The 14,313-nt window shown below is 30.2% G+C and overlaps 2 protein-coding genes across 2 annotated transcripts; both read left to right on the top strand.

Moving 5' to 3' along the window:
• The first annotated feature begins 9,556 nt into the window (after positions 1–9,556).
• MONOS_15234 (putative targeting protein for Xklp2) lies at positions 9,557–11,398 on the top strand. Its single transcript, XM_067868100.1, has 7 exons — positions 9,557–9,643; positions 9,688–9,772; positions 9,819–9,884; positions 9,933–10,049; positions 10,119–10,304; positions 10,366–10,443; positions 10,499–11,398. Exons 1-7 carry the CDS (start codon positions 9,579–9,581, stop codon positions 11,228–11,230), a joined length of 1,329 nt encoding a protein of 442 aa, XP_067724619.1. The 5' UTR covers positions 9,557–9,578; the 3' UTR covers positions 11,231–11,398.
• Positions 11,399–11,423: 25 nt separating this feature from the next.
• MONOS_15233 (putative E3 ubiquitin-protein ligase MARCH2) lies at positions 11,424–14,180 on the top strand (the record flags this gene model as incomplete). Its single annotated transcript, XM_067868099.1, has 10 exons — positions 11,424–11,708; positions 11,774–12,063; positions 12,118–12,419; positions 12,496–13,031; positions 13,262–13,347; positions 13,400–13,463; positions 13,545–13,591; positions 13,655–13,799; positions 13,875–13,948; positions 14,001–14,180. Exons 1-10 carry the CDS (start codon positions 11,507–11,509, stop codon positions 14,178–14,180), a joined length of 1,926 nt encoding a protein of 641 aa, XP_067724618.1. The 5' UTR covers positions 11,424–11,506.
• Positions 14,181–14,313: the final 133 nt, after the last annotated feature.

Raw genomic sequence — 14,313 nt, 5'->3', positions numbered from 1 at the left:
CCACATCTTCTTTCTCCTCCCCTTCTTTGGCTTCGTCAGTTTCATTTACAACTTCTTCTTCCTCTTGCTCTCCTTCTGCTTCTTCAACTATCTCTGATGATATTTCATCTTCAACAATATTTGAACCTGCTGAGATTATATTTTCATCAGATTCTTCGTTCAACTCTTTGAATTCTGAAATTTCCACATCGTCTGCTGCTGTCTCATGTTCAGTGTCAGAAATGCCTCAATCTTTTTCTTCATCTTCCAAATCAAATTCATCGTCTGCATTGTTGCCTCTCTCGAAATCAAGTTTCACAAATCAAAATCAATCTCCTTCTTCTTCATCACTTTTTTCTCCTTCATCTTCAGTTCATCTCGCTTCGTTGACAAGTTCAAATCCTCAATCCCCTTCTTCAATTCTCAATTCTTCTTTTTCTTTGGCTTTTTCACCTGTTCCGAATTCATGTTCACAGAATTCCACAAACACGTCTTGTATAACTTCATGCTCAAACAACGATTCAATACATCCCTGCGCATCACACCCTCCTCTTCTTTCTTCAAATGCAAGTGAAACCTTGACTTCTGCATTTTGAAACAATATTCAGTCTCAAGTTATAATGGAAAAATCGATCGAAATTTTTTTTACAAAAGTCTTGCAAAGTTCAGAGTCCCAGTAAAATGGTTTTATGGCCGACTTAAAAAGTTTTGGCTCAGACTGTCGGATAAGTACACAGATAGAAAACAGAATATGTACGGGAATGCAAAAATAGCATATTGGCCAACCAACATCGTTATTGTCTGTTATTCTTTGAAACCAGCGGATGGATCATTCTTAAGAAATATTACAGAATACTCCTATAGAAAAGAAATAAAAAGAAAGAAGATCAAAGAATTTAACTCAAGAGCAAGTTTAGAAAGAAAACTGATTTGAAAAATGTTAAATTCATAATATTCAAACAGTTTTCCTATTTCTTGAAACACAACAAAATTATCTCATTTGTTTCTTTTTCTGATGATTTTTATTGTATGCGTTTTTAACTTGTCGTTTTTATTTGACAAATGTTAAGTCATGTTTTCTTAACTATCATTAAACACATTCAAATAAAACATTTTCAGCACATGTTAATGATTTGTTATTTCCTGTTTTGCAAAACTCTTTTTGTATTATTTTACGAAAAAATCATTCACAATCGATCTTGATTTTTCAATAAACAAATTGCAAAACAACAAAAGTGGCGAAAGTTTTCATATTTAAAATTTTTGTGAATATTTTATTAAATCCTGTTGTTATTTTTGTTGTTCAATTAAAATTTGTAAAAAGTTCAAATCTTCCTTCGATATAATTCAACTAAATAATTGTCACTTAGACCTGAAATAGTAACGCCATTTATCATTCAAAATTACGGTATTTTTATTTCAATGTTGTAAAACTTTTCATTCGAAATGTGTGCACCAAAAATAATGCTAATATGAGAAAAATTTATTTATATTCGAAATATAATATTTCTATTTTGAAATTCATTTTTGACTAAAATTTTTGATTTTTCATAAGGAAGGATTTCAGGAAATTTCTTGTTTTTTTAACCAATCAAACAAAATAACTCAAAGAAATCTGTTTTTTATTATTGAAACAATAAACAAAACAATTTTTTGTTATTTTTTTTTTTCGAAAATCATCACTTTTATGATAAGAATATTAAAAAATTCACAATTTTCAATAACCTAAAAAATTTGGTGGATTTTCAATCACATTTATTGAATTACAAAAGACAAGAATTTATTTCCCAACAATTTTTTTGTTTCTTTAGAAATTAAAAGATAAGCATCAATTTTAAATACAAATGGGGGAAAATTCGGACTTTCAAGCTTTTTTTTGCACAAAGCGTGAAAAAATTGCTTCACTCATAGCTTCATTTCGCTTTCTCAGATTTCAAAATAAATTTGATTTTCATATCCGTAAATAGGCATCGTTGAAATTAAAACTAGACCTGTGCGACACGACATGCAAATTTTTGTTGCTGTCGGTCACTAAAAAAAAAAAAAAAAAAAAAAAAAAAAAAAAAAAAAAAAAAAAAAAAAAGTAAAAAAAAAAATTAATATAAAATATAAAACATTCATATTAATTTTTTCTATCGATTTTTTTCAATTTGAAAATCACTGACAAATATTTGATCGTTCAATCCATTATTTCATAAATGGATAATGAAACAATAATTTCTTAAAAATGTATTGTTTATAATATATTATTTAAATGAATAATGCTTCCACTTATATTTCCATGAATAAATTGAATTTCATTTTAACAATTCATTTAATCCAAACATGGTTAAATTCAAATAATTTGATGAAATAGTGTTGTTTTCATTCTGAAGTCTTCTAATTAAAAAGCAGAGGTTGTGCGCCAAATGAAAAAGCAGCGTTTGCATCCATTATTACACTCATGTTTTTTATTATTGGATTTTTTCTTTGTTTTTTATTCAGAATTGTTTTTTGAACTTGAACTCCGTCAAAAAAGCGAAAGGAAATAGAAATTAGCTGAAATGAACATAATTATAGAAAAAATAGATGAAAGTGATTTTTTCTGTTTTTTCAGAGGAGTTATTCAACAAAATAGATGAAATGTCTGAAAAAAAGAAAATGCGATTGGAAATAGCGATGTTGCTGTTGAGACGCACCAGATATTGGATAGTGTTGAAAAAAATATGGCGTTATCATTTGAAATAATCTCTATTGAACAAAAAATTTGATAGGATGATGATTGATGAAGATAAAGAAAAAGAGGAAAAAGAAGGAAAGCTTCCAGTTGATGTTTGCGAATGCTATCTTTTTGTCAACTATTTCGCATCATGGGAATTTTTACTAAATATGTGTTCTATCTTCTGAAAGTTGCCTAAGAAAAAGAGGGAAACAAAGAAGCAAAGGAAAAAGTGGAGATGGCATTATTAGCTTTGACTGGTATTTGGAGATATGAGGTGTGAAAAACTTTGCCCATATCGTTTAATTTACAGATTTTTATTATTATTTTTATATTTTGTGAAAATATCAATGGAATTGTATTTTATGGAGTGCAAAGACTTAATTCAAAATCATCAAAAACACAACCTGACACGTCCAGATTTTCAATCAGCATGGAAGTTTATGATATAAAGATTTGAAAAAGATAAAAGTTTTGAAGAAGTTATTGTGAATGAACTGAATTTTGTGAGAGATGCAACACAAGAATTGAAAGAGCTTATGATATGAATAGACATGAAGAAAAATGATAAAAAAATTGGGAAAAATTTTTAAATTCATCATGAAGAAAAGATAAAAGTGTTCTGTTGCTTTATATTCTGAGGGAGTCCGAAATGAAAAGAATGAAGAAAAAGATGCTGGATTATTTGCTCGTGCAGATGGGATGAATGAAGCAGCGAAGGTTGAGGAAAGCACGATGTGCAACGAATGTGTTCACGTTTTTCATTCCACTTCTGAACAGAACATGTGGAGAAACGAAAAATATGATAGCGCAAAATCTAATTTCAATTGGAAGATACTTGAAAAGATTGAAGAAAAAGGTTTCTTTCTTATTTTTCATAAGCTAAATCAAATATTCTATTTTCTTGAAGAATAATATAAAGATAATTCACAAAAGATATTTCTAAATATTTTGTGAATATAAAAATTATGAAATGTATGGAATAATGAAACTGAAATATTATCTTTTTTCCTTCGTCATTTCACAAAATGAAAACAACACAATTCTGCCATTCTTGATATCCTGTTTTTTCATATTTCAAAAAATGAAGTTAAACTTAAAAACATTTAAAATGAAAAACACTTTTGAATGATCATACCATATTCCACTATTCTTCTTGTGAACATTTCCTCAAGAAACTCACAACTTTATATTTCTTTAAAAATTTCACATTTCAAATCCTTCTTTTTTCTTTCGTAGTATGAGCTGCCACTTATTTCTCTTTGGATCAATTCATTCCACGCTGCTCCAATGCATCTGCAAGTTTCAGTTGTTTTGCTTTATTCAGACATTTTTCATCAATTTTCTGAAAAGCGTTGTATTTTCAAAAAAAGAAAGAAAGAAAAGAAAAGAAAAGAAAAGAAAGAAAAAGAAAGAAAAAGAAAGAAAAAGAAAGAAAAAGAAAAAAAAAAAACCATTTGGATGGATAATCTCAAGGGAAAAAAAGGATCATCAAAGATAAAGAAGAGCAGGGAGAAAAAGCCTAAGAGGTCGTGAATCAGCAACAGAAGCGATAATATTTGAACTGTTGAATGAACGTTTGGTTTGCACTTTTATTTTCAAGTGATCATAAAAATTTTTTAACAGCATGTTCCTGGAGAACGTAGAAAGATTCTTATTTTATCGATTTCATTGGATCTTCCTCATTCAAATGATAAAAATTCTGTAATTTCTGTTCAGCTTACATAATAAATAAGGCCGATTTATTGCATTTGAGTAAATTGGTTCAATTTCTCTGCCTTTGATGTTGCACACACTTTGCTTTTCATTTCCATTTTCAATGCTCTTCAAAAAGGCCTTTATGTCACTTGCTTCTTCTATATTTAGAATAATATATTTTAGTCTTATATTTTGTAAATAATCCAAACAAGCTTTCAAAAACTGAAAGGATATGTTTTCATAACAAATAAGTTATGCACTTTCAAAGGACGAAATTCACATCACATGAAGGAACTTAAAAAACGAGCAAATCAAACAAAGTGTAAAGAAATCTTAAAAATAACAAATAAACTCATCTTCAAACGATCATTAATTGAAAGAGTCTATCAATGAGCATTCTTCAGACCTTTTTTGTTTTTTGTATATGGTTCTTTCTTTATAAAATAAGGATTATCTAATGTCAAACGAAAAGTTATGGTTGAACCAGATGGAAAAATGAAATCTCAAACATTTCATATGCTCGACAAGTTATTTTGTTATTCTGTTTCTATTTAGTACGTGTTTATTTCATTGACAAAATGTAATGTCAGTGACAGAAGTGACTACCAGTGGCATATAAAAATCCATGTTTCACAGATCTTGTCAGTTAAAAATATATTATGGAAAATTTGATTAATTGATTTTTCAAAAATATTGCAAAAAATATTCAATATTTCTTTATCATATATTTTTTTATCATGTTTGACAAAGATTAAAACACTATTGATTTCTTTTCTTCTCTTTCTGTTTTCTTTCTTTCTTTCATTTTGTTGAAACAAATATTTCCTGCCATGTTCCAACAAAATAAGGAAATTTTGTTGAAACATGAAACATTCTGTCAATTATTTGAAAAAATTTTATTAGCATATTTTATTTTTCTATTCGAAAAAATACTCCCAAAAATGAAATAAATAAAAAAATAATGGTTGTGATCAGTGAAAATTGTCTTGTCGGTCACCTTTGTCAGTTAATGACAAAATTTGCCACTTGTCGCACAGGTCTAATTAAAACAGAAAGGTTTCCAACATTTCACAAATGTCAAAATAAAGAACCATTTTTATATATTTTTTGATATCAAAAATTCAAAAAAAAAGTGCATAATTTATCAATGAAAATGCTTGAAGCAAAATATTTTGCCCCAAATATGTATTTCTTTTCTTTTTCAATATCCGATAAGTGAAAAAATTATTCAAAAAAAAATTTCTTTTAGAAAATTCATTGTTATTCAAATATTGGCAAACAAAGCGATCTGATGAGAGAACAAATAAAGGGAATTTGTAACACAAAACACATACTATTCTTTTAACAAATCAAAAAAAAACTTTTTCTTTTCGAAATCGAATTGATAAGTTGCGAAATTGAATGATTAATTCCGAATTCGAATTATTTTTTTCTAATAAGAATTATTTTTGGCGTTAACTTATAATTGAAAATTGGTAAACTTATTATTCAAAATTAATAGAATTAAGTATTTTTCAAAAAAATATTTGTGTAATAATTAGCTTTTTGCTAAATGCAAAAAAGTGATGAAAAAGTTTTGTTTTTCATTATTCATGAAAACGATGAGGAATGAGCCTCTGATATTTTTATTTGTCTTCAAACATGATAATTTTTGATTTTTCAGATAATAATCATCATCAAGAAAATCTGATAATTTTCTAATTATTTTTCTTTTCAATGATTAATAACACATTCCTCATTCAAATTTTATTATTTGCATCAATATTAGATGCTGAAAACAAATATTAATTTCAAATGAATAAATCAATTAATGCATTTTCAGTGTTTTTCATTGTTTTGATGATCTTCAGAAATAATTTAATGCAAATAATATATTTAGGTTGAATAAAGTGGAATCCAACAATGTGATGTGAAAGAATAATAATTAGATTTTCTTGATGATGATTTTTATCTGAAAAATCAAAAATTATCATGTTTGTAGACTAACAAAAATATCAGACGTCTCATTTTTCATCATTTTCATGAATAACGAAAAATAAAACTTTTTCATCACTTTTTTGCATTTAGCAAAAACCAATTATTACACAAAAAATTTTTTGAAAAATACTCGATTCAATTAATTTTGAATAATAAGTTTTCCAATTTTAAATAATAAATGGTGAACATTATTTTCAATTTCTCTTCGAAATTTCAAAATTTTTTGTTAAGAACTGTAACAATCTATTTCTTCACATGGTGTTTGCCCAAGCAAATCCTTATTTGTATCATCAAATGTGATTTTTATCTGTTCCAATTTGAGTTGATTGAATCTATGCAATTTGTCACAATTATGTGTGCAAGCATCATCAAGAAAAATCATGAAAAAAGTGTGTTTTTTATTTGTCACATTTTGTAATCATTAACAATCATGTCATAAATTCCATTGTTGGATGTTTTGAAAAAAGTGGAGAAAAGAAATGATATTCCCAATCATGTTGAAAAAATGAAAGAAGAAGGAAAGAAATTAATCATCGATATTGCTTTTCAAAAATTTATCGATCCATGTATTGGGTTCAATCATCTGACAGGATTTGAACAAACATAGTTTGATATGCTGATTCGATTGCTTTCTCCGTGTGATTATCCCCGAAGATGCTGTTCAAAATCTATCAACTCATTCGATGAACAGCTTTTCTTGCTCCTGGAAATCCCACATCACAGATCTTTTTCTTTGACACATTTGCTAGCACAGCCATAACAAGATTCACAATTTTTTGCACTTCACCCTCTCCATTCAAATATTTCAATTGTCAAAAATCAACCGGCTCACTTGTTTCTATCTTTTCATCCTGACAGAAGTGCTGGCTTTGAAGAAGCTGGAATTAATACTGATTGTTCTGTAATACCAATCAATCAGCCGGGGTGGAAGTTAGAGAACGGATAGAAAAATTATTCCTGCAAATATCATGAATATTGCGTGAAGGCGGAGGTGGGAGTGAAATTTGGAATTGGAACAGCCAGATCGATTAGCTCCGTCTATTCTGGTTCTCCACATGATTTTTTTAGCAATTTTTAAGGGTCATTCTCCAACGTCTCAGACACAACATGGAGGTGCAAAAATATTCGCAGATTCTGCTTTAATCGAAGCCAAGCCTGAATAAGGAGCAATCATCACAAAACCAATCGGAACTCCGGAGTTGACTTCACTCAGAGTGATTGTTGAACGATTATTTGGTCGACTCAAAACATTATTCACAGTTTTTCGCAGACCATGGGTTTTTGAAATGGAAAAAATTGCTGATTATTTTTCTGTTGCTTGTTGTCTAACAAATTTTCATATTCTTCATAACCCTCTAACAGAAATAGATTTTGAAGCTAATACGAGATTTTTGGATGAAATGACAGAAAAATATTTGGAAAAAAAAGAAGCAAAAAAGATAGCAAATGCCAGATATTATGCGAAAATGAAGAATAGGCTTAATCCTGGAAAAACGTTGACTCCTTCAATATCTTCATTTTTCGAAAAAACAGGAAATTTATATTCATTTTTTGACCAAAATTTAATATTTGAACTTGTTAATTGTACATTTATATATATCAATTAACAATGTCTAATATTTCTAATATATTGGATACTGATCAAGGAACAATTTCAGCTATTATTTCCAAAGAAAGAAGAAAGAATGCGAATTTAGAAGTTCTGGAAAAAAGAAATAAAAAAAGAATTCAAGTTTTGAAAGAAGAAAGAAACATCGAGAGTGACAAAGATCTTGTATGCAACAATTTGCAAGCATGGAACCTTTCTTTTCAATGGGATGCAATAAATTCATTTCCATCTTGACAAACTCAACCATTCCCATCACTATCTTTATCATTTTCATCGCCTGCTATATCACCTCATGCGCTGCATACACAAAGTCAAAATCAATCAACATCATCGACTTCTTCAATTTCAACATCACAACCTTTGACATTAACATCAATATCAAATCTCCAAATACTATCGGTATTTTATTCCTCTTCTCCATAAAATTAATTGTTAAAAACATTTATTTGAAATCATTCCGAAATGAATTTTGAAAGCGAGAACGTATCAAACACTGATTCACATTTCGTTATTCTATTAAAAGTTTTTTCACTCTTGACAAATAATTGAATTTTCGATTTTTGACAATTTTTTTTTGGGAATAAAAAAATAATAAAAATAATATATAAAATATTCATGCGATATTTCATTTCAAAATGAAAAACACATTAAGAATTATCAAAAACAAAAAAAAAAAAAAAAAAAAAAAAAAAAAAAAAAAAAAAAAAAAAAAAAAAAAAAAAAAAAAAAATCATTTTTATGTATTGCAAAACTATTATACCGATAAATAACAATAATAGATGAATACTCCATTCATATCAAGTATTTTTTTATTTATGATCATAGACTATTTGATTCAATGCAACGAGTTCTTTCATATAATTCAAGATCCGAATAAGAAATAGAATGAGCAAAAAAATAAAGTGACCGAATGTTGAAATAATATATTAAAGATGCAGATGTCTGGTTGATTCACAAATAAAAATTCAAATTTATTCGAAAAAAGCTCGAAATAAAAAAAAGATGATCAACACGGAGATATTATTATTTCTGAAAAGATCCGAAAAAAGATCAATTCAAATATTATTTTATAAAATCAAATCAAAAAAGAACGACTCAAAGCAAAATATCACATTTAATAAAAACTGATTCGTTGAATTTGAATAAGTTCTACTCTTTTTAAACATGATTTTCTCTTTTTGCTAAGTCGCAAATGTTCAATGTCCTTGGAGAATTAATCTGAACCATTTTCAATCATTTTTTCTAGAAATTCATCAAATTTCTTTACTGTGCACATATTCGAAAATAAAATACACTTGTATATTCTAAATTGCAAAATGATCAAGTTTTATGGATTAATTAATAAAAGAGATCAAAAATGATTCATTTTTTATTTCACACAGAAATTCAACATTTGCGAAAAAAAAATAAAAAATAAAATAAAATCATAAAAAAAAAATATCCTCTTGAATATAACATCTATTTTGAAAAAAAATAACATTTTCTGTTACAAATAAATTTTATAAAGATAATTTTAAATGCTTTGTAATTTGATAAAAACAATGAAAGTTGAATTACTGCAACATTTATTATGAGTATGATCAGTTTCAAATTTATTTTGAATTTAAAAATATTGTAATGAGCCATTTAACAACACCAATCTCTCCTAACTTGCAAACCAAATATCGCGTTAAGCCAACAATGTTTGTTATTTTACACTATTATTTTGATTCAACAAAAAAATTAGGTATCCAACACCAGAAGAGCGTGAAAATCAATTACTTCAAGAAATGAAGCAATATCAATTCAAAGCAAGACCATTTAATGCTAAGGTTTGAAATTTATTTTTTGTGCTTTGCTGAATTGGTTTTCTTTCAGCTATTTTCATCAAAAGGCTCAATTGGAGTTCCAAAACCTTTAAAACGTGAGCCGATTGTTGCCAGAGTTTGTTTTAAATTAACTATAATAAAAATTTATGAATTTTTCAAATAGACACCGGAATTTGTTCGTAGACTTCGAGAGAAAAACAAGGAACATCAACAAAAATTGGATATTACTCCTCCTCGAGAATTTCATGCTCTAAAATTTAATCCCGCAATATTTCAAGCTGTATATATCTTTTAATATTATTTTGTTTTAAATAGATTTGCTTTTTTTTTTTATAAATTCTTTTTTAAGCCTGTTGGAATTCCTGAACCTGTGCACTTACCTCCAACAATTCCACAACCATTTCATTTTAGAACGGAAACACGAGCAACTATTGCACAAAAAGAAATTGACGAGGCTATGCAAAAGAAAATTCAAATGGAACAAGAAGCCAATCACTTTAGAGCAATGCCAATGCCATCATATCCACAGCCAATTGTTTGAACTGTTATATTACAATCTTTCAAATTTTTAATAAAAATTTCATTTGCTTTGTTAGCAACCTCAAAAAACAGAAAAGAAAATTGAAGTCCGTCCATTTCATTTGCTCACTGAAGAACGATTTCGCAAGGAGGATGTTTGAAATTATGATTTGCATATATCATTTTTCATAAATATGTTTTTTTTTTCAGAATTCAGAAGCAAAAATTGGATCTCAGGAATCGATTCTCTCTCAAACTTCGAAAAAGAAAACATTGCAAACAGAAAGTCCTTCTTCCAGACGTAGTTCAAATGCTTCTATTTCACAAGGAATTACAATTCCCGAGCCGTTCACTCTTTTAATAGAAAAGCGTTGTGACAGCCACCTTGAAAGAGAATTAGAAACGCTTCGAGAGGCAGAAGAAGAAGAGAGAAAACGGCACTCGTTCCGAGCACAACCAGCATCTGTTCTTGAGAAGCCTCCTTTTATCCCACAGCCTTCAAATAGACCTCTGACAGAGCCAATTGACACCGCAACGCACAGCGACAGAAGAGCGGAAGAACGAGAGGCTTTTAACGAACGTGTCCGTCAACAAGCTGCAGAAATGGAGTTGAAGAAAATGGAAGAAGAAGAAGCAAGAATCAAGAAAGAAGAAGAAGAAGAAAAGCAGTGGAGAAAGAAAGTTTCATTTCACGCACAGCCCATCAAAGCTAGTTTTGACCAACCTGATTTTGTCCCACAGCCATCGACAAAGCCATTGACAGAAGCAAAATCACCAATGTTACTAACAAAGCTCAGAGCCGAGGGTAAGACGCGCGTGACAATTGTTGAAGAAAAAGACGATTCCGAAATGGAGAACATTTCAGAAAATTTTGACTTTGAAACAACTTCAATGAAAGCGGAGGATAGTAATAATTCATCAAGTGTTCAAATGGAAGATTGATCGCAACACAAAAAATGTTTCACATACGTCACATCATTGTAAATTCATTTCATTGACACGTCATTTTTGTTGTTTGTTGAAAATAATTATTCGTTGTTTGATTAGTTCAATTACATGTTTTTTATATTGATCAAATTCCCAAATTCAAAGAAAATAAATCTACAATGACATAAGAATTTTTATATTTATTTTTTTGGAAATTTCTTTTCAACCGTTAATTAAATTGAATTGAAATTAAATTGTCACAAAGCTTTATCGTCCTTTTTTGTATTTAGGATGCATTTCAATTTTTATTCGAAATTCAGCAGATCATTTATTCGAGGATGTTTTCTGACCAGTATCTGCCTCATAATTCTCATTTCACCACAAAGGACCGTTGGAATAACTTTAGAGCAATGTAACACTGATTGCTTTAATTCATTTAGAGAAAATTTAGACACTTGTTCAGAAAGTTACTTTGATTGTGCGGAATATTGCGGTTTGAATCTAATGAAAGAGGTCATTTATACTCATAAACAGATTAATTATAAACATCTTATATAGGAGCTGATCAGCAATGTAAACAAGAATGTCGAAAATTTCGAAGAAAGTGTAAGACAAATGTTCGATCGAATTTTCAGGCTTGCACAAAAGCATGTGATTGGAATAGCGGTGCGGCTTGCGAAGAAACGTGTGCATTATCATTGGAAAGATGCCTCGAACAATGCGACATTCGAAGATCTACTTGTGAGTTAGGTTGTCGATCTGGAGATAGAGTATGCACACTTTCTTGCCAGAGGCAATCCGAAACATGCACCTCTTCATGTGATATCACTTTTCAAACATGCACATCAGTATGCAACTTTTATACATTTTTTCAAAAATTTGTGGAATATCTTATCACACAGACATGCGGTATTCTTGGAGACGGCACATGCCCAGATCTTTGTTCAAACGATGAGGTGTTTTGCTTTGGAATGTGCGACGATGACTACCACGATTGCATTGACGGGATTACGAACGACATGGATCGTTCAGTGTGTAAAGCAAACAAGCGAATGTGCAATGAGCGGTGCTTGGACCTGTCTCAGGATTGCGCATTGGATTGTGATAGAGACACTCATGACCGCTGCTTCACAGATTGTCACAATACACTTCAGTTATGCTTTGATTCGTGCCAGAGCACTCTGGACAGATGCCTAGACAGTTGGTACGTTTTCTATTTTTTAACAACATTCCCAAGCTAATTCAAAATTGAACTTTGTTTTTATTACAAAATTATTAAGCGATCTTTTCACAGTTCCTCTTCCAGATGCCTGCCGGCGTTCTTGTCGAGATTCTTTTTCAACTTGCAGATTGAGTTGCGATCGCTCGATGGAATCTTGCTCGTCTGCTTGTGCAGCGCTGAGTGATGAGGCTTGCTTAGATGATTGCGGTTTCGATGCAAACGTGTGCGTTCAGCGCTGCGACAGCGATTTCAATTCGTGCACACTTCGTTGTGGACACTCGCCAGATTGCGAGGTGCAGTGCTACAAGGACAGGCGCACTTGCCGCAGAGACTGCAGAAATAAAGCCACTGAATGTGAGGCGGGCTGTTCGACAGATGAATCGTGCGCTGCACGATGTGTCAGCCAAGCACAGACTTGTTTAGATGGTTGCGATGGCGATCGTCAGCGATGCTTAAAGAATTGCCAATATGATCCAATGCAAAGCAGATGTCAACAGAAATGCGACATTAACAGAAGAAATTGTGCTGCTATGTGCAGTGTTCATACCGATCAGTGCTGCACTGGTTGTGGAGGCTGTCAAGGCATTTTCCCAGGTTAATGATTTTGGAGGATTCACATGCAAATGTTTAGCTGAAGCATGAATTGTTTTGTTTCAAGCGAATTCATAATTTTTTTTGAATACTTGAAAATCCACAAATTTTATTTTTCTTGTGTATTCCACTTCATTTTTAAAAACACTTCAAATCAGAATATTGATTAATTTTTTTATCATCAACAAAAAGCCATAATATAATTCTTTTAACTGTAATGGATGATGGTTCAGAGGAGCAAACCTGCAGGATTTGCCGTACTAACGATCCCGACTTAACGTTATGCAGACCATGCAATTGTACAGGGTCCATTGGATTGGTATTGTCCTCAGTCGTTTTATTAGTGTGAATTTCACACTTCCTTTTTTCAGATTCATTTAGAATGCTTAACTGATTGGATCCAAACAATTAACATGCAAAATGGACATTGGCAAGGTTTGATTGCAGATTAATGAATATTAACTTTATTTGAGATTGAACAATACTCTTCTTCTTCTTTTTGAACTACTAATAAAGTATGCGAGATTTGCCATTCAGAATACAAATTGGAGTATCGTCCAAAGGTTGGTTCCATTACTATTTTTATCCAATAAAAATTTATTTGTTTATTTTTAACTAAAATTTAGCCTTTTAAGCAATGGGAGAAACTTAGACTTAAGCCTTATGAACCATGCCTCATTGCACTCTTCATTGTATTGTTTATTGTAGCGTGCGTTATTGCATTCTATTGCATGCCTGTAATGATGTACAATTATATTGTCGAAAACGATGGTTTATTTTACTTTTTGAATAATTTTATCATTTCTTTCTTTCTTTTATAATGAACTACAAACGTTTATTTTCCAGTCACGGCCGTGAACATTTGGTCACAGATTATGTATGGATGCATTGCACTCTTTTTTATATGCGTTGCGATTAGGGTTTGAACTCTTTTAGAGTTTGATGTGTTGAAAAAAAATATTTTTATAACAGATAATCGTTTACTTTGTGAGGCTGTTCACAAGATGGAGAGCGCAAAACATTGCGCTATTTCCCAAAGCTGGGGTAAATATCATCAGACAGAATCCAATACATACGGATCTTGAAATGGAAAAACCCTCTTCGGATAGGAACTCGTCACAATCTTCTTCTAATATGGATACTTCCACCTGAAATCAATTCACCTTTGATTTTATAATTTTGATAAATGTAGTAAAGTTTACTCGTGTTTTTGTATTATCTCATTTCAACATTAAATTTTTTTTTAAATTTATATTTTGTATTTTCTTTGAAGTGAATGAGGCGA

This window comes from Monocercomonoides exilis (genome assembly GCF_001643675.1).
Source record: "Monocercomonoides exilis strain PA203 chromosome Unknown scaffold32-1190040, whole genome shotgun sequence".
Classification (NCBI taxonomy): Eukaryota; Preaxostyla; order Oxymonadida; family Polymastigidae; genus Monocercomonoides; species Monocercomonoides exilis.
The sequence above is the reverse complement of the archived record's forward strand: the minus strand, read 5'-3'. Positions and strand labels throughout refer to the sequence as shown.